The sequence below is a fragment of the Durio zibethinus genome, chromosome 16 (genome assembly GCF_047325235.1).
Source record: "Durio zibethinus cultivar Kanyao isolate XHJ-2024 chromosome 16, ASM4732523v1, whole genome shotgun sequence".
In the NCBI taxonomy this organism is placed as follows: Eukaryota; Viridiplantae; Streptophyta; class Magnoliopsida; order Malvales; family Malvaceae; genus Durio; species Durio zibethinus.
In genome coordinates, this window is record NC_143177.1 from 1,723,407 (window position 1) to 1,748,552 (window position 25,146).

Here is a 25,146-nt window from a genome sequence, read left to right on the forward strand (position 1 = left end):
AAAGAATTGTTATAAATAGTACATATCAAGAATACGCCCAAATATTCTTTGATAATTTAAATAGCATAAAACAATAAAAAAGACAAAAGTTTAAACTTGAAACAATCTGAGATAAAAATATTAATTGATGAAGCATACATATTGAGAAAAATCTAAATTATGTTTTTAGTTAAGTCTCTATTAAAGAATTTCCTACACAAAAAAATGAAAAAAAATAAAATATATGGGGAAAAAAAATCAAATTTGTCAATGAAAAGAAAATGGACCAAAAGACATAGTAAGTTAAGATTTATAACAAAAGCTAATTCAATTAATGATTACTTTTTCCTTTTAAAACAACATTTTCAATTTGCAGACAACTTCATAAGCCTATCAATTTGCATTTTTAATTAGAAAAATCAAAGTTAAACTTTTTACATATGAATGGTAATTAAAATAGTAATAAGTTCAAATTTTTTTTGGTTTATATTTTATTTTCAATATTAAAAACAAAAACTAGAATGAAAATTACACGAAATTTAATCACTTTAACTTAAAGCGATACCCAAATTCTTGTAAGAAAAATGAGATGAGAAGAGATGTTATACTCACTCTACATGATACGTTTCTTTTCAAAAGAGAACCATAAAAACCATTTGGAGATTGAGATGCTTAGGTTGTGCTTACATCAATAATCTAGGTTGGGACAACTTGACTACTTACTTCAAGTTGATTATTACTTTAAGGCCATCTAAAATATAATAAAGATCATGGATATTATACTTATAGCAGTTAAGAAGTTGTTTTTACTTGTTATTTTTCTATTTTTTTCTTCATTATCCTTTTTAATCTCTTCTCCACACTCTTTATCTCAATTCGAGCCATCACTGACTTGATTCATTGTCAAAGCAGGCAATCATCTATCTACCCTGTTCTCTTCTTTCTCTTTCTTTACCTTTTTTTTTTTTTTTCATTCTTATTCTCCTTTTTTGTCTTTCTTTTTCTTTTTGTTACGAAGCTTTTAAAAGATTTTTTTGAGACTTACAACATTTTGCTTTTTATATATATAATTTTTAAATAATTTTTTCAAAAATATTTTAATTTTAAAAAATAATTTTATCTTTGAATATTTTTTTTCACTTTTTAATTTTTTTATTTACTTTGATAATATGTCTTTTCAAATTTTAATTGAAAGATGGGACAAATTTTATTATAATAAGTAAGATATAATAGATATGAGTTTACCAACTATTTTTTCTAGGTTTTTTGCCCAAGGCAGGGGCAGCTTCACCACTATACTCCATTTGTCTTTGCCTCGACAACTTTCGTTTATCAAGGTACAACCTTTTTACTTGCCATGTTTTCTCTATTCTCTATTAGGTCTCTTAGCATTTTTTTTAAAATAAAAATTGGAACTTTGGGGGAAAGTTTGAAAACTTTTTTTTTGTACTTCATTTCTCTCTTTTGGGTATTTAGTATAATTTCATTTCTTAATTAGAAAAGAACATCATGTAGTAAAATTACTAGGTTTTTCTATTGTTATAGTATGTTTAAAAAAACGGTTACTTGGAGACTTCAAAGTTAAAATTCTCGGGAAAATTTTTTTCCTTTGTTGTAAAACTTTGCTTGGATTTTTTTTTTTTTTTAGTAATGGTTGTACAAATGAGAATGGTATCAGAAGTCCCAAATTATTTAGTAAAATAGGTTTCTATTTGTTGATTTCTGCATAATTCTATAAAAAAAAAAAGGATTTTTTTTCGTGTGCAGTAAATAGAGAAATTTTGATTACTTATCAAAATTTGCATTGAAGTTGTGCTAAGCTATTATCTTTGTTATAGGGCTGAATGCTTTATGTCTTCTTTTAGTAAATTTGACAAGTAAGAAGTATAGTTAGAATACTTAGCAAAATGGGCAAATCGAGTTAGCCTAGAGAAAAGTATGAAATAGGTGATGAGCTCCCACAACTTGATTCCTATGAAGGAATTTCTTGTTAAGCTAAATAGCTGCAATTCCATTACACCGACAGAAGCAAAATTAAACGATCAAACAATCACACAAAATATAATAATTTAATATGATTCGGTACAATTGACCTATATTCATGGATGAGAAACAAGATCTACTAGTTATAAAGAATTATAAACATACATCAAAACATATCAACCACTCAACAATCAATACCTATAGATCCTATCAAACTCTTCTAGTCTTATGAAGTATTCTCAATCAAAACAAACACATACTCATGTGCATCTTTTCAACACAACCAAACATATACTCATATACACCATACATCATACCTATATGAACCCTCTCAGTCTTCTTTAGTTCATTCATAAATAAAATATGCATACCCATAAGACGTAAATTTTTAGTAATCTTATGGGGTGTCTATCCATAAAACTTTACAATTCTCTTACATCTTTTTCTCATACCTAAACTTACAGAGATTTTACCTATTTATAACCATACAAACTTGCTTATTAAGAATTTCTTTCCTCTTAGAATTCTTTTTCTACAAGTCAAACATGCCTATTAAAAATTTCTTTTCTTTTAGAAATTTTCTTTTGCAATTCTTATTATCCATCAAGCAATATCTAGCCAATCCTAAATAAATATTTCATAGGATTTGAGTCATTATTCTCAACAATCTTCACCTTGACTCAAATTTTACCAAATCATCTATCTTCATGCTAAACATGCTTGGCTCTATCTGCAATGAAAGTGTCATAATCATATTCTTTTATGTGTTTTTACGCTTCACGTAAACCAATCCTCAAAATATAAACTCGAACTCTTCTCTTAAATCAAGCTCCTCTAGGCTTACCTCTTTTCATGTCTCAAACTTTTAGCTTTTCCTATGTCTTTAACCTTCAACTCTGATATCACTTGTTAGGAATTACCACAACTTTGATACCACTTGTTAAGCTAAATAGCCTCAATCCCATTATAGCAGTGGAAACGAAATCAAGCGATCAAACAATCACACAAGAAACAATAATTTAACGTGGTTCAGTCCAATTGACTTATGTCTACGGATGAGAATCAAGTTTAACTAGTTGTAGAGAATTACAAAGATACATAAAAAATATCAACTACTCAATATTTAATACATATAGACCCTTTCAATCTCGTCTAGTCCTATGAAGTATTTTTAACCCAAATAAAACACATACCCATGTGCACCCTTTCAACATAACCAAACTTATACCCATATGCACCCATACATCATACCTATGTGAACCATTTTAGTCTCATTTAGTCTACTCATAAACAAACATACACACCCATAAGACGTAAATTTTCAATAGTCTTATGACGTGTCTACCTATAAAACCTTACAATTCTTTTACATCTTTTTCTCATACTTAACCCTGTAGAGACTTTACCTGTCTATAAATATACAAATTTGCCCATTAAGAATCTTTTTTCTCTTAGAATTCTTCTTCTGCAAGTTAAATTTGCCTATTAAAAATCTATTTTCTCTTAGAATTCTTATTCTGCAAGTCTTCTTATCCATCAAGTAATATTTGATTAATCCGAAACAAATCTCTTATAAGATTTGAGTTATTATTCCATACAGCTTTGGCATGACAAGGCCTTTTAGCTATGACAAGATTATGTTCAAGAGGATTAGTAAAAAACTTAATGACCATGCTGAAAGTGTCAAAGAAGGAAATACAGAATTGGGGAAGATAGCAAAGGACAGCCTAATACATAATGATTTTAATGTTAACAAATCTGAAGAAGGATACAGACTTGGTAAAGATTTTTCTCCTGGTCATGAAAAGCGTCTATCAGAGGAATTGGAGAGGAATTGGAGAAGAGAAGTTCTCACGAGAAATTTGAGAATGCACCTAGGAGAAACGATAGCATGTCTAAACAGAAAAATAGGGAGAATCATGAGTCAGAAAAAAGACTGAAGTCTGAAGTGAGAAAAGATAGGGGTGTTATGGATGAAGGCAAATATGAGAAGCAAATTCACGTGAAGAGAAAAAACATGCGACCATCTGGTGGTTCTGAAAATGTAGATGCAAAGAAGCATTCGAGAGATTTAGTGAAGAGGGATAGACATACAGGAAGAATTGAGGGGAAATCTGAGAGATAGGAAGAGAAAATATCAAACTATAGATGATGAAGAAAATAGAGAAATGAGTACTACGAAAAAATATGATATGTGAAAGGGGCATGCTTCGCAAACTGTTGACAGAAAGAGAAGAAAGAACCATCGAGATCCCATTACAAGGAATCACTCCATAAAAGGAGACCGTCACAGAGTCGAGAGGGTGAGGACAGTCATACAAGATCTATTTTGCTCTCACCAAGGGCGCACAAGCATGCATCTCAACATGTGTCAGAGCATGAACTTTTCTCACATGGTGTAAAGGGGAGGTCTGGAAGACAGCATTCTGATGACGAGAGCAGAATGACAACTAATGATTCAAATGGCCACCATAGGCGACAAAATGGGTCCAAAAGTGGTCTTGGTGGCTACTATCCAAGGAAGAGAAAGAACGAAGCTGTTAGGACGTTCTCCCCTGCTCATCATTCGACAGAGAAGAGAACAGCTAAGTGGGATCTTGCACCTGCAGAAACAGAAAAGGTGTCTTCTGGTTCAGTTTCTTCCAATTTACAGGAGGCATCAAGTCAAATGGTTTTCTTGAACATGCATGTAGCAGTCAGTGCTGTTCCTAGTGTTTCAATTACAGGGAAGCCTCTTGTTGTGGCTTCAACAAGCTCTTTATCATCAAAGCATGATGTCTCTAAAATGCCTCCAATCTCACATCAGAAGAATATGTGGATAAAGAATGATATATATATATATATATATATATAATCTCAAGACACCTTTTGTGGGATAAAACCATGAGATATTTGGGTCAAGGTGGATAATAACTCGCAGGTTGGATGAGGATCTCTACTATCTCCTATCAAACAGTTCAGCTAACAAAAGCTACCAGGCCTCTGAGAAGGCTTTATGTAGAAAATTTGCCAGCTTCAGCCTCTGAGAAAGCTATTATGGAATCCTTTAATAATTTTTTGCTTTCATCTGGCGTTAGTCATATTTGACGAACCCAACCATGTATGAGCTGCATTGTAAGTCTCTGATATATTTTTTTGAATGGTGTTTATTTTACTCTTTTTAAACATATGAGTGCAACATAGGGAGATGTCATATTATGCCTTACAAATCTCAACTGCAGATACACAAAGGAAGGTGCCAAGCTCTTGTTGAATTCCTTACACCAGAGGATGCTTCTGTAGCTCTTTTTTTTTTTATGGCAGTACCTTCTCTGGTTCCATTCTCAAAATCAGACGCCCTAAAGACTTTGTTGAAGTGGTATTACAAATGAAAAGTTTATTTATTTGATTATCAATCTTTGTGGATATCTTTCTTTTCAGATTATACAGTTTTATTGCTTTCTAGTTCGGTTATATCTGATTTATTTATGAACTATCTTTGAGAATCTCTTTTGTGGAACTGATGATATTTTTAACACTGCAAATATTTGGTTCAAAAACCAAAAAGATGTATGACTATAAATTTGTTAATTACTCTGTGTTTGTAGTTATTGTTGTTGACATAATGACTGATTGAGCAATTTTTTGTATTTTATTATTTGGTACTGAACTTAGATCATGTTGATTATAAGTTTGCAATGTTTTTGATTATTTCTATTTCTTCTACAGAAGTAATTATGATTTTCTTTCCCTACAGTTAAGTGTGCAATCTTTAAAATGCTCGTTAAATTGATATTTTTTCTTGACACTTTGGGGTATGTGTCGCTGCATACTGATACATGGGAAGGATGTTAAGGTTCTGTTTGGCACACCAGTGCAGTGCTGTAGGGAGTGGGCTCCTACCATGCTGCACCCCTTATTTTCCACTGGATCCACGTGCCAAATGCACCCTAACTCGATGATATTATTCAAATATGAGGAGCTGAGAGTTAAGATAAGAAGCCAACGAACACAAGATTTGAAGAGTACGGGGTCTTGTTTTTCACGGCATTGCTGCTATTTCAGTCATTTGTCTATATTACTCTGAAAACTGATGAAGTAAGACCAAAACGGTTTCATTTTCAATGTTTCTTTACATCAGGGTGCTTGTTTGCAATTCAGAATTTTGTTGCCCTTTCAATCATCAACTAACCTGGATGGTTATCATATGCCGTGTCCTTGTTTCTCTGGTTGTAGATAGAAATATAGAATGATTGTAATTCAATTAGTACTTTCTTTTCAGCCAAAAAATACTAGTATGTTATTACTGCTTTGCTGCTTCTGAGGTATATTGTGGTTACCATGGTAGCAGGTTTTCAGACAGTTGCTATTTTTCATGCCGACTGGTGAACTGGAGAAATCAGAGGCAACAGTGAACACAATCAGTGATATTGTGAAGGATTCACATTACAAGGTATGTATTCATTATTTACTTGACTGCTACATGCGGTAAAATACTCGTATTGCATACTATTGAGGCACTGCCATTATTTTCTAATTTATTTTATCTTTATTTACAGCTGTCTTGTCGCCTTCTTTCTTTTTTTGGATGTTGCCATATTACCACCTGCACCTCTTGCTGATGGCATTTAACCTACTTACTCTAGTTTTGTGGCAATCCTTATGTACTACTTCCTTTTATTGGAGTTTGGTGCAGATCTTCATTGGTGGAATTTCAATGGCTTTCATCTGAAATGGTATTATGATTGTAAAATTCTCAATGCTGCTCAGAAATTAGCTCAAGGGCTCTTATATTCCGGCATCATCTACCTCCTCCATACTAATTATCCTTTTCTCTTTCTCATTTTCATTTTTGAGTTTATCACTCTTTTAAACTAACTAGGATTTTTATGCCATTTTCAGTTTAGGGCACGTCGAGATCAATGTGGATCTTAATGAACAATATGCTATTCTGGAGGTAACAGGGAATGTATTTACTTCTGTTTTATGCTTGTTTTTTTGCAAATAAGTGTCGAACCGTTGCAGCTGTTCTCCCTACTCTTTTTTCTTATTTACTTCTGTTCTTTCCTTATGCGTCTCCTGTATTCTTTTCTTGTTATTCAATCTTTTCTTTGAAACTTGAATAGCTGATAAGTTAATATATGAGTATGTAGACCAATCTGTTACTCTCAAAACCTGTGCGGGTCTGAATGGAATAAAATTGGGAGGACAAGTGATCACTGCTGTTCAGGCTTTTCCTGATGGCTCATCCTTGGTACTACACAAGCACTGTCACTTTCCTTACAACGCTTCAGTTTTAATTTTTTTCCTCATTAGCCATAATGTTACATGGAGATTTATACTAACTGGAAGAAACATTTCCTAGGGAAATGGTGGAGACCAAGAATCCTGTGTTATCCCTCAACTTGCGACGTCACTTCTTCAGAAGCCTACTCAAATCCTCAAGCTTAAAAATCTGGTAAAGTATATTGATTTGATGCATGTGTAGTTATGTTTGTAATTATGTTTCATGTTTTGACTTCCATAGATGTGCATTAAAGACGTTTATTTCTAGTCCACTGACTGATGTTCTTTTTTCTGAAAGGAAAACCATTTTCCTTATCGTAATTCTTGTCCTTGTTTTTGTGGCCTAGTTCCCAGAGGATTTTTCATCAGTATCTGAAGCAGAGGTAGAAGAAGTACTAGAAGATGTGAGGTTAGAGTGTTCCAGGTCTGACAAAACACCCCATTTGAATCTTATCTCTTTTCGTGATCATATTTCTTTATTGGGTTAATCTGAAAATGTATGTTGAACCATCAATCCTGCAGGTTTGGTACTATTAAATCCGTTAATGTTGTCAAGCATGCAAACAGTATCATCGCAACTGGAAATAACATAATGGACGATAATACAAGGGAAACTGGGACCAGGCAGAACCTAGAAGATGACGAAATAAATGTTGAAACAGAGACAATGGAAGAAGTTGCAGATGGAAACTCTGGAGGAACTGCTGGGATAAAATTTCCAAGTGACTCTCATGAGTTAACGGCAGGCAACAGCTATAATGATGAGAAACCTTTGGGCAACCTTGTGGACAATGAGTTATGTCAACAAGGTGAGTTTGCAGGTAACATCAATGGTGAAGACATAAACCATGGGAGCTTGGATGCTGAGCAATGTCATCCTGGGGGCTTGGTAGCAACATTGCTGCTGGAGCTCAGCTTCATAATGAAATGGCTGTTGAAGATCTGGCTTTGGAGATAGTCGACAGTTTCTCAAGAGGTTCCTAATCTGATGAATCCCTCAAAAGAGGAATCAGATTATTTTCCTGACCGGAATGCTGATAATATTCAAAGTGAAGCCACAAATATTGACAAGATATTAGCAGCTGAAGAAAATTCAAATCCGGAGGAAGTCAATGGAAAGTTACCAGAAAGTCATACTGAGGTGGCAGTGGAAGATCCTGCCTCTTAAGAGTGTGTCCATAACAATTTCTCAAAAGATTCCTAGGCTGCAGGGTTCCCTAAACAGGAACCTGACTCTCAATATGACAAGGTTGCTGACAATATTCAAAGTGAAGTCATAAATGTGGAAAAGAAATTGGTGCCCAAAGAAGATCTGCAGCTTGAGGAAGCCGGTGGAAAGTTACAAGAAGCTGTTGACAGTTCTGGTAATGCGAGAATGGAATCAAATACTACTAAGAAGGGTGAAAATAGTAAGGAGACCAGTCTGCAACTGATTTTTGAGCCTGGCTGTGTCTTTGTTGAGTATGGAAGAATAGAGACATCATGCATGGCTGCACACTGTATACATGGACGCTTAGTTGATGACCGGATTGTGACAGTGGAGTACATCTACCAGACCTTTACCAGGTGAAATTTCCAAAATGAATTAGATCACTGCATCCCTGCGTACTCATTTTTTTAGTATGTTCATCATCATCATCATCCTACATTGGAACTTTGCCAATCACCACAGTAGGCCTCAGCCATATGACAAGGAAATGTTACTTTGACTGGATTGGATTTAGAATTTCTTTTCAGAGGTAGATTGGCTTCAACTAGTCCGTACTTTTTCCATGTGCATGTAGAGAAGGACCCTTTGTTGCAATGTATGAGGCACTGGAAGGAAGGGGAACTACATCTATCTGACCAGCTTGATGATGGTCACTCCATGTATCAGCTTCTGAGGAGCCAGTCTGTCTCTATCTGCTTTTTATTTGACATTACTTTAAAATTATATATATAATACTACAGATAAAATTTGTTTATTACACTGGTATTTTTGTAGTCTTGCAAGAATAGGGCCGCCGACTATTTTTTTTTCCCGTTCATCACCATTAATAAAGGATAAATCCATGATAGCTTGATCACATTACAGATTATTTTTTAATCATCATCACTGTGTCAAGCTTCTGTCATTGAATCAAACTTCACATGCAATAATCTTTACTTGCATATTATTCAAACTTCAAATACAATAATTTACATACATTTTGCTCACTTTGTTTTTCGGCTTGACCTTTGAATGCTGGGGTCGCACTTTGATTTTAAGCTTGGCCCCTTTCCTTTACAGGGAAAGGGTTGTTGCTCTTTTATTTAAAGGCCAAAGCCCAAAACGGTAACTAAAAGAACAGAGACCATTTTTTGATTAAAAAAAAAGAGCGAATGAAAAAAGCGAACAAAATTATTGACCACACGTTTTTTTGTTTTGGCTTCCCAAAATCAAACAGATAAACAGAAAAACTGAAGGACAGATAAAGCAACAATGGCAATGTTGGCTACTTTGGGAAGTACTTCAGTTCTCAGGTTTCACAAACCAGAGCCTTCAAAGACAAGGCTATCTTTACAACTACTGGGTTCTTTCACTTCTCGACTCAGTGGCATCAATATCTCCTACAACCTCCCTTACGTGGCACCTGTAAAACCCATATCCTCACCTTTCACCCCTGCTCCGCGGCCTGTTGCTCGTAAATCCTTTGTCTCTTTTGTTTTTTACCCATGGTTTTGTATTCTTATTTCAGTTTTATAATTAAATTTCTTTGTTGGTTTCAATTTTGCACTTTTCTTTTTGTTCTTTTTTTGTTGCATTATATGAAACTCCATTATGGAGTTGAAAGGTAATACTTATACTTACGTAAATGCAAGTGGGTGTTTTTAGGAGATTGGTAGTGAAATTTTCCAAAAATAATATCTGAGTTTGTTCATTTGAATGCTAAGTTTAAATGAAAACGTGAATTGTTTGAATTTAACAAATTTTTATCGGCAACCGTAGTATGCTAATTCTAAGCTGGAATTTGCTATACATTAGAGTTTGTGAAAGTTAAAATACAAGTGTTTCAGTCTGAGTTGTTTAATGTATTGCTTCCAGAAGAGTTTTGAGGAGAGGAACTTTGTGTTTTGTTGGTTTAATGTACAGTCTATGGAAGAATTTTTGTTCTATTTGGTTGGGAGAGCTGGTAGAATGGGGTATTGGTGATTGGTTAAATGTTCAAGACTAAAGGTAAATTTATGGATATGGGAGTTGTAGATTGTTGATCATGGTTTTCCCTGTGCATAGGGATGTAATCAAACTGAACATGAATGAACTTTGCTATGCACGTAATATGTTCGTTTAATTAACGAACATTGAAATATTGTTTGTGATCGTTTGTTAAACTTAATAAACAAATATAAATGAGCGGAAACTGAAGCTATTTACGAATTGTTCGTCGAAAGCTATTTATGAATTGTTCGTCGAATATTTTGTTCGTTTACATTCTACTTGTAGAATTTAGAACTAAAGACAGAATGTTAAGGTGGAGGTGAAAATATAAGTTGCTATTATTGATGAGATTGTAGCCTTTTGTTGCATGATGGTGAGTGTTCATAAAAAGAAATGCTTTATGTATCTTGTATAGAAATGGCTTGTATAGCTTGTTTATACATAACTAGTCTGCAAATGTTCTTAATGGCATTGGCTATCTTGCTTGGTTTATGTACTGTTTATTTAATAATAGGGTTAATGCATGATTCAATCCTTAAATTATATCATTTTTATAATTTAGTACCTATAAAAAAAATTCACAATTAGGAATCCAAATCCAAACTTTATTTTCGTCAAAACCTACATACTAATTTTGTTAATGGTAAACTGATGTGACAAAAAAAAAAAAAACCAATAATATCATGACACATGAGACATTTTTATTGGTTAATATTTGTCACGTCAACATTTTAACTAACGGTTTTACTCGGTGATGCAAAATGCTTGACAGAATAAAAATTTAGATACTTAATTATGAATTTTTTTTTGTAAGTACCAAATTATTGAATATAGTATAATTTAAGTGTTAAATTATATATTATCCCTTAATTGTAGTTGTTCTTGTAGGCCATCTTCACCCGATTTTGTTGGTTTTTGATCAGAGCCATGTAATTGATTGGTGGACAATGATTGTTATTCATAACTTGATCAATCGTTTCAGGCAGAGTATGCCCTTTCACCAGGAGGAAAGCAAAGAAAGCGAACAAAGTTTCTTTCTCGAACCACAAGACGAAGAAATTGCTGTTTGTCAACCTCCAATACAAGAAGGTTTGGTGGGAAGCTGATAAGCGCTATGTAAAATTGCGTTTGTAACCAAGGCATTGAAGACCATAGAGAAGAATGGACTGGATGCTGTTGCTAAGAAGGCTGGAATAGATCTTCCCAAGGAATGATAATGACCAAATTTGTCGGTAAAGCATTGACTAATTTTTATTCTTTGCCTCTCTTTTTGATTTGCTTTTCCCTATTTAATTCTTATGGCATAGCCTGATATGTTCAAACCTTTTGTTAAAATGAGAGTATCATGATTCCGACCAATAGCTGTACTTGTGAGAAAAAAGGCATAAGTTAGTTTAATTGGTGAAGATTAGACCTTATAATTTTGAATACGGCTTGATTGTTAAAAATTTTGGATACGACATGATTGTTAAAATGATGTTATCCCACATCTTGTAGTCTTATATTCAAGTTGGGCTCTTTTACTTATAGTCAATTGGTTTTAAGTTGGATGTTTAATATGATATTAAAGTCAAAATTTTCTTCGGTTACCCATTCCAAATTTATCACATGGAAAGTTTCTTTCATCTTAGTTTACACATGATGCGAACCTGTTAAAGTGGTGATATCTCACATCCTGTAGTCTTATTTTCAAGTTGGGTCCTTTCATTTACATCTAATTGATTTTAAATTGGATGCTTAAAAACAATAATATGATATGAAAATAAAAAAAAATAAAACAAAACAAAAGTGAGACGGTTTAAAATTAAAAAAAAAAAAACCGTATATAAGTTTGACAAAAATAAGAAAATGTGACTTTTGATCTCAAATTTTGCAGTAAATTTGATATTAGAAGTGCTCAACTATAATGTACATCAAACAGGAATTTGTGTTATTTTTCTTCATTGCTCTAAGGGTGAGGCATAAATTACAGGTTCTGACTTAACTAAGCATGGAAGGTTATGCTTGGTTAAACATTGAGATTTGAAATAATTGCATATGAATTAGATACAATTGCAGAGTTAAAATTTCAGTTGCAAAAATCCATATTCTTTGATGCATGATTACAACTAGTTATGCAATTTAGCTAATTGGGAAATGTCATGAGCTTCCAACAACAACTCTACAAATATTTGTTGGGAATCATCACAGCTCTGATACCAATTGTTAAGAAATCAACATGCATACGCAACATCCACACACAAATTAGTAAGATCAAATCAAGAATAAGAACACATAAATATATTTTTTTCGGCTTAATTCAAAATGGTTTACGTTAAATCTAGTCCACTGTCAAATAAATCTTTATAATTGAGAGACTTTTGGAATGAAAAAAGTTATAAAAAATTTTTTACTCAAAACTTAATCCAAAATTTAATTACACTTTTTTAATAGCTTACTCACATAGTTATTCTCTTGGTATTTAACTATCTGATATTATCAAACTAAAATAAAAATATCTTATTTATAAGGGTGAAACCTTTTATATCTTTATTAAACTCTCAATGTGGGATATAAGACAAACTCAAAACTTTTACAACTTTCAATGTGAGATTTTGAGATTTAAGGTAAATTTTAACAAATTTTTCTTTGACTTGAATTCTCAAACACTTCAACAGAATCTACAAAAGCGCACATGCTTACCTTTTTTCTTTTCTTTCATCACAGAGATCCCAACAATTGAGTCTCCATCAAGCATGTACGAGTGATTTTTGACCCTATTTTCTTGTAGAATCATACTATCATTTTTGTACACTTTCAACAAATCATTACTCCTATAGTATGTATACCCCTGAGAAGCTAACACACCCAAAGCAATTAAATTGTAGTTACAACTCGGTATATACTTTATATGACGAAGCATCTTAACAACACCATTGTGAGATCCAAGGCGAACACTCTCAATGCCTTAAATTTGTACTTTTTCGTTGTTGGCAACCACAATATCCTCATACTTCTCATTCTCATCCAACTTCACAAAGTAACTCCTATCATTGTAAACATGCACTGTAGCAGTAGAATCCAAAACTCAACTTTTATCACCTTTCAAAGTCAGAGTCTCATCAATACAAATCGTCAAAACAACATCATCATCATATACAACAGTAGCAGTATCATTCTTTCCATCATCCGATTTTTTTTCATCATTCGCCCTTTTGAAGACAACTATATCCCTTCTCGGCTTTTTATAGTGCACTTGGATATGTCCCTTTTAACCACAATAATAATAATCTATGTCACTATAATCTCTATCTCTTAACTTGGATCTTTCTTTTGATCCATCAATCTTTTTTTGAGTCTTCCTTCAATCAAATCTTCTACAGCTAGTGTATTTTCCTCAGGTGATGAGTTTTGTGCTTCCATAAATGTTTTGTTCTCATGTAAAAAGGCAGTCACATCATCTAACTTCAAAGTAGACCTACATATCGACAAAGTCTGAACTAAAGGTCTATAAAACTTAGGCAAAGATGACAGCAAAATTAAAGCCTTCTCTTTATCTTTTAACTCATCAACAAAAATTGCTAGTAATTGAGAAATCAATCTATTAAAACGCATTCAGATGATTATGAAAACTTGTACCTTCTTTTATCTTAAGAGAATATAAATCTATTTTCAAACATAATCTGTTAGTTAACGATTTCGATGCATAAATACCCTCAAGCTTATCTTACAAACTCTTCGGAGTACTCTCAGTCAACACATTATACTTTACCTCTAGGGTTAACATCAATCTTATAGTACTAACCGCTTTCTTTTGAATTCTATTTCAATTATCGTCAGATATTCTGTCAGGCTTACTACTCTCTAATGCCTAATCTAATCCTTGTTGTACTAACAGATCTTGAATCATACTTTGTCATAATATGAAATTACTTTTTTCATCAAATAATGAAATCTCAAACTTAGGCATAGGCATACTAGACATACTTTCTTTAAACATCTTTCTACGAACCTCAAATCTCACTCTGATACCAATTACTAGGGATCACCATAGTTCTGATATTACTTGTTAAGAAATCAATACGCATACCTAGCACCTATACACAAAATAGTAAGCTCAAATCAAGAATAAGAACACACAAATATATTTATTTCGGCCTAACTCAAAATAGCCTACTCCAAACCTAATCCACTATCAAATAAGTTTTTACAATTTATAGACTTTTGAAATGAGAAAAGTCACCAAAAACTCGTTACTCAAAACTTAATCCAAAACCTAATTACACATTTTTAATAACTTACTCACCTAACTATTCTCTTGATGTCTAATTATCCAAAATTACCAAACTAAATCCAAAACCTCTTATTTATAAGGGTGAAACCCTTTATATCTTTACTAAACTCTTAATGTGGGATACAAGATAAACTCAAAATTTTTATAACTTTTGATGTGAGATTTTGAGAGTAAAGACAAATCCCAATAGTATTAACCAACAAAAAGAGGGGAAAATTTTTTGTTTCTTTTTCTTGTCAAAGTAATTAGGGATTAGTATTTTCTAGAGTTGATCCCATACAACCTAGAATTTATTATCTGTTAATTTAGCTGAGAAAAAAAAATCTTAGGTTCTGTTTGGATTGCATCTCATCTTCAATGGCGATGAGATTGCAATAAAAAGACATGCAAATATCAACTTTTGCATCTAAATTGATGCATGACATGTTTAAAAATTAGTCAGTCATCAACTAGCCATTTTTTGTCTAGTTGGTAACTGGCCAGTGAAGTTTTTTTTTTTCCCTTAATTTTATCCATAAGTTTTATTACTATAACAAAAATGCCTTAACTTTTTTTTTTATTTTGATTTGTTATTTAAATAACTTAATAATTTAATAATTATAAATTTTATTACTTAATAATCTAATAATTTAATTATTTGATATAAAATAATTTAATAATTTTTAAAATATTTATTAATTTTATAAATTTTAAATAATTTAAAATATTTATTACATATATATTTTAATTTAATATTTTTAATGGTTATTTATCTTCTTATTATAATTCACTTAACCGTTACCGTTACGTTTACATTCAAACACATATCCTTGTTACTAATTTTAATTTCAAATTCACCGTTATTTATAATTTTATCAAAATTAATCTCACCGTCTATTCAAATAGACTTTTAGTATCTTTCTTTTGATACTCTTTTCATCAATCAATAAATACTCTCAGAATTATTTAATACTATATTAAACATTTAACTTAAAATTAACTAATAATTGACAAAAAAATTCAATTCAAATATAAAATAAAAAATTTTAAAATTTAACAGATACATGATAATATAGAAATAATACATATCTAGAAAAAGAAATGCTTGTGACACAAGGATAATATATTATTTTGTGTCCCTTTCAATTCATAAAATTACATGAAAAAGGCTAGAAAATTCAGTCGTCATATGCAATGAGGAAAAGATAAGAAAGATAATTGGTTTCTAAAAAAAAAATGATGACCATGGATTGAGCTTTCTTAGGCATTGTCATGGAAGAGAATAAAAATTTAGCCAATCATAGTATAGAGGTTGATGAATGTCTCCATCAACTTAGGCCAAATAAATGCCTTTCATTTTCTCTCTCCAACTCTATACATTGATTCTTGCTTTTTGACAAGATTTATGAATTGTTTTGAAGAAAGAAAATGTGACATATAAATAAATAAATATATATATATATATATATATATATATATATAACATTTGAATTCTTTCTCAAGCTTGCGAAAAAAGTGTAAACCCAAATGAAAATAAAATTAATTAATTAGTTTTTGAGTATTATGATAAATTGATAATCTTATTATAAACATTAATAGTAAGTTTATTTCTCTTTACACAACTATATAGACCAAATATGGTGAAAATGTGTAGATTAATAGAGGGTTGATTTTGGCTTCATTTAGGTCGTTATTAGCTAGATCTAATAATTTATGTTATCATATCGTATTTTATGTCAAATGTAATTTTAGATATAATACGAATAATCTTGATATGAATATAATATGAATACTTAAATGATATGAATAACTTAAATACGAATATAATATGTTTATTATACATATTACATGCAATAAGATATGATTAATACATTTAAAATTAAATTATACCAAATAACACGATATGACATAACATAATTAACACGATTATATAAATATAACACGATTAGATATGATTAATTACCCAAATAATACGACGTGATACGATACGATTAATACGATTATATATAAATAACATGATTAAACACGATCAATTCATTTATTTAAACAAAAATATCATTTAAATTAGTATTTAAACAAAAAATTATATAAAAATTGAATATTTATAATCTATTTAAACATCAAAATGATAAGATAAATATGATTATTAATTTATTTTTTAAATAAATTAAAATAAATTTTAAAATTTTTTATGTTATGAGTAGTGCTGTATTTTAAATATGTCATTACTATTTGATACGAATATGATACAAATAATATCGTGTCTTAATTATATCGATATGATTAAAACATAAAACATGATTATACTAAACTTGTATATAATTCTTTTTATATCATTTTCATGATGTGTCATTTGTCATGTTTAAAATTGTTAAATCTACTATTAGCCATCCAAAATAAAACATTAATTGATAAATTTGTTTTTTTCTTGAGGTAAGTGATTTTGATTTTAAATTACACCAATGATTTATTGTTGATATTAATCTCGAATACATGATACTTGTGTAATATGAACTATTTTGTCAAATTTAAAAAATTGAGCAATCTATTTATTTTGAATTCAATTTCAAAAAAAAAAAAAGAAGAATACTTTATAGTGAAAATAGCAAAAAATTTGAAAAAAACTAACAAGGGAAGAGAGAGTAAAACAGTGAAAAGTAAATTTGATAATTTTATATAGGTTTCACTTGTGTAGTATGAACTATTTTGCCAAATTTAAAAAATTGAGCAATTTATTTATTTTAAATTAAAATTTAAAAAAGTACTTCATAGTGAAAATAACAAAAAATTTGAAAAAAACTAACAAAGGAAGAGAGAGTAAACAGTGAAAAGTAAATTTGATAATTTTATATAGGTTTCATATTTATTTGAATTAAATATATGTAAAATATAAAAATTATTATATTATAATTTATGTCAATTAATTTAAATATAATATATATTTTTTAGTTTTTTCTAAACTCATTCATTTTTTTTTACCAAATTTTTAATTTATATTATTTTTATATTACATCAATTTATAATATTTAAAATTATTATATCTAATTAAAATTATTATATTTAAAATGACCCACGATAATTGCCCTTAAACCTCCGCTTTGGGTAAAATAAACTAAGGGCTACAACCGTAATTTCTTCCACCTTATCTGAAACTTCGCAAAAGAGAGATGGACACTGATAGAGAATAATCTTGAAATGGCAAAGGACCTTTCCGTCATTGCAAAAATCAAATAATGGCATTCTCGGTATTTTTTCTAAAACTAAGGTTCGTTCCAAAACCTCCTACCATATATATTGTTTCGGGTAGACACGACTTTAGTATTTCTCTTGTTTGTCTTTCCTTTTCCCCTCTTTTCCTCTACTTGTCTTTGCTGTTTCTGAAATCTCGCCTTAACTTCTTTCCTCCGCCACCCACCTGCGGCTTAACCCCTTCAACCGCCGTCCGTACATCCAGATCCAAAACTGCCTCTTTTGAGTTCCCTGCCACCTCTTATTTTTATTTGGAAAATCTCTGTATTTTATTTTAATTTATTTTTAAAAAATTATTTTATTATTATTTTTTATTTCTCTTTTTAGGTGGGTTTTTTTGTGATTTATTTCAACCTGAGGGGTTGTTGAGTAATTTCATTTAGTTGGACATTTTCGTTCACTTCTCGATAAAGTTGATTTGACAGTTCTACCCAAACGAGAAGTGTGAAGAAAAAAATCAAGTATCGTATTTGACGTTTTTGCCCCTTTGTTAACGACGAGTTAACGGTCTTAACCTTATTCTTACGTGGCATGATTTAAAGGCTTTTTTTTTTTTTGAAAAAAATGAATCATCACCCTCGTAGGATTATGACACCTGGAATCTCAAGAAAGCGCAAAGAGAGAGAAGCTTTTAATTCCTTTAAACCGTCAATTCCGGTTCAACCCTCGGTTTATACCGGTTCAAAATCTCCGTCTTCACCTAATTGTTCGAACCGGCTTTTAGCTGGCTACATGGCGCATGAGTTCTTGACGAGGGGAACATTGTTTGGTAAAAAATTTGATCCGGCTCGAGCAGAGGCGATTCCGTTGATTGGCTCATTGGCTGAACCGAGAAAGCCAGTTAAGCAGGAAAACGAACCGAATCTTAAGAAAGAGAACCAAAGCTATGCTGAGGTGGCAAGTATTTTGAAGAACGACGGGGCCCACATTCCCGGAATTGTTAATCCTACTCAGCTCGCCAGGTGGATCCAGATGTGAAAATAAATGATGACGTGGCAAATTGTGATTGCTGAAAATTCGCATCCACGTAACTGAAATGTGCACTCTCTTGCGTCTGATTATCCCTCTGTCTCTTTCAAGCTGGTGAGTCCAAATCTCATAGGTACTGACGACAAGAGAATAAACCTAATTTATGTTTGATTTCTTTTATTATATTTTATTTAATTCGACCTTGATGCTGTGTTGTCTTTTCTAAATGTAATATATTTGACTATGTTTTATATACTTATTTAAGTGTTTTGATGGTAAAATTTGCATGATTTTTGTGTAAAAATGTATTGGTCTGATATAGAATAAAAAATTATAAGTTCTGAAATTTCAATTTGAGACCTATTTAATATCATTTTTTTAAATAATTATATAAATTAATCGAATAAAAATAATTGTATGGATTAATTCGTGCTTTAATATACCATATATAAAAAAAATGTTGGTCCTTCTTTGAAAGAAAAATGAATGGTAAGATAAGATTGCATTACTGTCCCATTTTTTTAATTTTTTTATTTTATATCCTAAAATTATGTCATATTTTTTTATTAAATATCTAAAACTCTTATTTTTTATATTTTAAAATTATATTTTATGATTTTTTTTATTTTTTAACATTAAAAATCATAAAGTTTAATTTTATGAAAAAATTTTAAATTTTAATATTAAAATTATTTTTTTTTTAAATTACGTGAAAATCAATGCAATATGAGACAGAAAAATGTATGGTAAGATCAAGATTGTATTATTATATATGTAACGTCCACACCTAATGCTACAAAGCCAAATTTGGTTTTTTTTTTTTTTTTTTTATGTTGTGTTTAATGTCACACTTGAAAAAAAAAAAAAGATTATTAAGAAATTGCAGTATTGATCTGTAAATTTTTAAATTTTACTAACAATATTATTATACATTTCACTAAAATGCATTATAAAAAAATTAATAAATTTATATAAGAAATATGATAGTCAATCTTTGAAAGTGCTCACGGCTCTTATTATTGAGATCTTTTCTTGTCTCTTGGTAACGATCTCAAATTTGTCAAGCAAGCTTATAAAATGAAGTGTTCCTCCTTTAGCTTAGTAATTAAAGACGCATGAAGGGACATTAAGGAGTTGTTCGGAAGCCTTTAGCTTAGTGATTAAAAACGTTTGAGAGGATATTAAGGAATTGATTTCCAATCAAATCTCTCTTCTTTCTTATTTGTACTAGGATTTTACTCTCCTAATGTAACAAAAAAAAAATGTTCCAATTTGGGATGGTAATAGGTTGGCACAGAATTTTGCTTGTCTTGATTTTTAAAAATTTACATTTGATTAAATTTGATTTAATATTTTTTATATTTTATGCATATATGTATAATGTTCGATCTGCATTTGATTTTTAATTATTTAATAATTTTAATTATTTATTATATTAATAAAATATTATTTTTTAAAATAAATTATATTTTAATTATATATAAATATAATATTTTCATTACATTAATATTTTAAATTAAATAATAATTTTATTATAATATATATATATATATATATATCGTAACGGGCTAAGATGAAGTACTATCCGACTCTCACATTTTAGAAAAATACCCACTTTGCCTCTAATTAGATGCTTGATTTCAAAAATAAAATTGTTCCTATTGGATTAGTGCGGTTTAAAATCTATTGGTTGTAAGTGTTTTTGTCATCCTCAGATAAAGGTGAGTAATTGATTGGTTTGATTTGAAAAAATTAATAATCAAATTAATTTATTTTTATTTATCAAGTAATCGATCCGATTGAAAATTTTTAAATAACTGAACATAACCGAATCAACCAAAATATGTTCAATTCGATTGATTTGGTTAAATAATCATATTTTTCATCATTTTTTTCTTATTATAAATAACTATTTAATCATAAATTCAATTCAATAAAATTCAATCTCAAATATAATTTGAATTAAATTATTAAAAAATTTAATAATTTTAACAATATTTTTACCAAAAAAAAAAAAAAACTCATATCAATCTTTTTACCATCACTTATTAAAAAATTGATTAATTTGCTCGATTCGATTATCGATTTTAAAAACTAAAAATCGATTAAATTAATCAATTTAACCAATCTAAAAAATTGATTACAACTAAAACTGAATAGATCAAACTAAATTAATCGAATTCACTTGGTTTTAATTAGTCTTATCAGATCAAACTAATTTTTACTCACCCTTATCTCTAGATCCAATAAGCTTATATAATAAGCATGTCTTTGCATTTACTAAATGTTATATCATGAAATTAATATGCAAGATACTCATGAATCACATTGGATATGTATTAGAGTTTGGTTGAGTACATTTAAAATGTTTGTCATTTTTAATTTGTAAATCATTTTTTGTAAGATAAAAATGTTAGTCCTAATGAGTAGAAGGAGACAATATTTTCAAAGTTGGTATAAAACAGTAATAGTTGATATTAGAGTTAACATTGTGTCATTGATGACAATGATCATCCTTCTTGGACTGAAGAGTCGCTTTTTAAGATTGAGCCTTTGAATCTCACACACGAATTCAACTAAATATTTAAAATTTCACTTTATTTTTAATTTGTGAGATTTAATAAAATAAATTCGAAGTTTTTTTCTAAATTGTTTTTTACCTAAGGGATTGTAATTTAGAAAAAAAAAATTTCATGTACTGAAATTTAAATTTTAAAATATTACCTTCTAAAAATAATTAAATACACCAAACTGCACTAAATTTGAGATTATGAGCTTTTTGACTCATAGTTTTATTCACATACTATGTATATGAGTAATGAGAATAAAAAAGCACAATAAATAATTATTTTTGTTTGCTTGATTCATGGTCAAAGGATCATCATAATCTTTTACTTTCAAGTTTCCATCATCAAATGATTTTGGAAAAGACTAATTGCAAGGTTTGGATTTTCATTTTTCAATCTTTTTTGCTATGCACATGGCAAGTTTGGAAATGATAGTCAATTCAGTTCTCATAATTACCATTTTGTCTGTAATTTTTGTTTAATTTAAACACAAAAATGATAAATTTAATAAGAGATTGTACTTGTAATTAACTCGATTTTAAATTGTATTGAACCGTTGATTAAATTAATAAATCGATGAACCCGCTGGATTTGATTGAACTTGATAAATTTTTAATTTTTAATAAAATGATCTTAAAATTATAATTAATTTAATTTTTATAATTATAATTATGAATAATTATGTTATTTACTTAATTGTTTAAAATTAAAACTTTATCCATTAATTTGCAGCTTGATTGATTTTTTTATCAAATATTATCATTTTGAAAGTATTTTTTATTTTTTTAAATATTTTTGCTTGAGTTTTCTCTTTTTTTTTTTTATAATAATTTTTTTGTGCTTTTAAGATTTTAGAGTATTTATTTATTTTTTGTTCTTTAAATTAATATGGTTGCATTATTTGACATTTTGACTAATATTTTCAGAGTTTGAGTTTTAAATTTATTTTTATAATTTAAATTTATTTTATATAATTTAAATATATATTTTCACATTTATTATATTATGTTATATATTTTAATTTTTTTAGTATTAATTATCTACAATAGAATTTTATTATCTATCATGATGGAATGAATTTTTAAAATATTTATATTTTTAAATATCTTTATTAATTTAACAATTAATCTAATCTATCCAAAAATTAAATTAATAATCTCATAACTTTACATATTAAACAATTTACATCAATATCAAATAAACTGACACAAATTAATACATTTTGATCGGTTTTCATTGCTGAAACCGATTCCAAATGAATTAGTGCGTAGGCTTGGGCTAATGGAGCTTAAGAATGCTTAAGAATAGGCCTGAATTTCTAATAACTCAAAGTGGGCTTATAACTAGTTGGCTTTGACGGAGTATTGTTCAAGTCAATCCAAACCAATTATTTTTAACATATGATAATGGGTATATTCTTCAATTATTCTCACAATCTTTTCACATGCATTTTTCAACTAAATTTAATACTAATATTTGATGTAATATCACCTTTATAAAAGTTTTCTGTACACCTCAATTCCAATGAATTCTTTAATCAATCTAGCATGAAATAAAACGAAAAAAAAAAAAAAAGCCTAGCCATCTTTGAAACATTTGAAAGAAAGCTTAGTGGGTCTGCTTTCTGTATAATATGGAGCTAACCAAACCATTTTTATAAGAGAAGATTGGTCTGTCACAGGAAGAAAGTTGTTTTGCAGAAAAGTATATATGTCAGTTGGCTGCAAAACTTGCACCGAACTTTGTTTTGTCTTATGATGTTTTACCCTTTCATTAAAGCTGGCACTGAAGGATTAGAAAATTAAACATATAGTAACTAGTTTTGCCTCTTCGAATTTGCATTGGGGCACTTGAAAATTTTCAAGTATAAGATCTAAGATTTCAGCTGTGGCTAGATATTAGATAATGACAGTGAGTGAAGCGGTTAGTGACTTATGGCAGGAAAACTGGAAAGCAATGCTGCATGAAAATTTTTAACCATTTTGACCTCAAAGATGTGTAAAATTGTACCCTTAAATGATGAAACCATCAACAACATGCAATTCCAAAAGTACTTGTCTCATGGTGGCTGAATGAATTACATATGGGAACTTGAATTGAAGATAAAAGATTTTTCATCGATATGAAATGTCAAGACATCTGATTGGTTTCTTATGAAGCATATCTTGATGTGCATGATATGAACAAAAATGGACCTTAAGGGGTATATGCAAATCTATTTTTCAAATCTGAAGGGTTTTGCTTCAAGCCAAGTAGCTTAGTGACTAGGGAGAGTCAGTACTGTCTGCCAACAATTTTTGTTACTCTTCTGAATTTACTCAATTTTTTTTGTGCCAGTGTTATTAACCATAACTACTCATGTTGATAATTTGTATTCCTTCTCACATTTTTAACCTTGACATAAAAAGGTAAATTATATTATTGGTCATTTAATAATGATTGTGTTTTTAAATTGATCATTCAATTATTAAAAATTTCAATTTAATCACTAAAATTTACGTAATTTTTTTTGTCATTTATCTGTTAATCTCTAATAATGTGCTAATATGACAATTAATGATATGTTAGCTGACTGTTAGGTGACACAGAGTATTGTCACATCAACATTTTTTCAAAATTTATAATGTCACATTAGTAATGCTACGTGACCTATTAGATGACATGGCAATACCACATTACATCTGATAGGTAATGTAGGATCATTACATCAGTATGTCAATAGAGATTATTAGCTGGATGATAAAAAAAATTTATTCAAACTTTAATTATTAAATAAAAAAATTTAATAGTTGGATAATAATTTTAAAAACACAACTACAATTGAGAAATCAATGATGTATTTAAAATAATAAAAAAAAAAACTTACTGCATCGTACCAACCCTCATAGCAATTCCAACCCTTGCCACCTTCTTCATCGTTCATAAGAAGGAGAAAGAGCTTCAAATTGCTCTCTAGCAGTAGTTGGCACTGCTTTGGAAAGACGATTACATCGTGATCATGTCAATTTAATAAATTTTTATTGGAAATATCCCATAATCATATGAAAATGAAGCTAAAATTCATGCCACTTATCTTATGTATCCTCGAGGCATATTTCTCCAATTATTTAGAAGAAAAACCAGTTATCTGATACCATCTGTAAAAGCTATATAGTAGCAGTAGTATGCGATTATTTGCTTCCATATGACCTCATTGTTTTAGTGCTCAAAATTGTGTAGCAGCAGACTGCAATGTGGAATGCTGCTACAATGTGGAATTATAAATGGAATTTTGGTGTTTTTCACAGAATTCAATCATAGAGTTGATGAATTTACGGATAAATTTTGATGTGATTTAGTTACACTCAAATTTCACATCAATTTATTGGCTTAAACATTCTAAATTTATGAACTAATTGAATTGAATTCAAAGTTTAACTTAATTGATTGATTCATATAATTACTTTTAAAAAATAATATCCAGTAGATCTGGAGTTCGAATTCCAACAATTACAACTCTTCTCTCATTCCCAGATTGTCCAAAACAAATTCATGAACTAATTATGTTAAGGTTTTATCTCTATTTGGTGATATTTTAATAAACTTGGAAGTGAGCAAAGGCTGACTTAACCAAAACCTGAGGTTGGGTAGGGTTCTTAAAGGGGGTTAGTGTGCAAATAGACCCGCCAAAGCAATTGGGGCCAAATAACTGTATATTATTTATA

At 29.9% G+C, this 25,146-nt stretch overlaps 1 protein-coding gene and 2 pseudogenes across 3 annotated transcripts; all 3 read left to right on the forward strand.

Annotated features, from left to right (window-relative positions):
- The first annotated feature begins 3,479 nt into the window (after positions 1–3,479).
- Positions 3,480–8,811, forward strand: LOC111298283 (uncharacterized; annotated as a pseudogene). The gene is made up of 9 exons (XR_016328855.1): positions 3,480–4,723; positions 4,906–5,076; positions 5,184–5,320; positions 6,293–6,394; positions 6,501–6,565; positions 7,068–7,195; positions 7,307–7,399; positions 7,575–7,651; positions 7,750–8,811. The product of XR_016328855.1 is annotated as an uncharacterized LOC111298283 (transcript).
- Positions 8,812–9,581: 770 nt separating this feature from the next.
- LOC111298551 (large ribosomal subunit protein bL28c-like) lies at positions 9,582–12,183 on the forward strand (annotated as a pseudogene). Its single transcript, XR_016328473.1, has 2 exons — positions 9,582–9,890; positions 11,388–12,183. The product of XR_016328473.1 is annotated as a large ribosomal subunit protein bL28c-like (transcript).
- Positions 12,184–17,978: 5,795 nt separating this feature from the next.
- On the forward strand, positions 17,979–19,156 carry EDA6 (embryo sac development arrest 6). The gene has a single exon (XM_022893268.2). The coding sequence runs from the start codon at positions 18,471–18,473 to the stop codon at positions 18,882–18,884; it is 414 nt and encodes a 137-aa protein (XP_022749003.1). The 5' UTR covers positions 17,979–18,470; the 3' UTR covers positions 18,885–19,156.
- Positions 19,157–25,146: the final 5,990 nt, after the last annotated feature.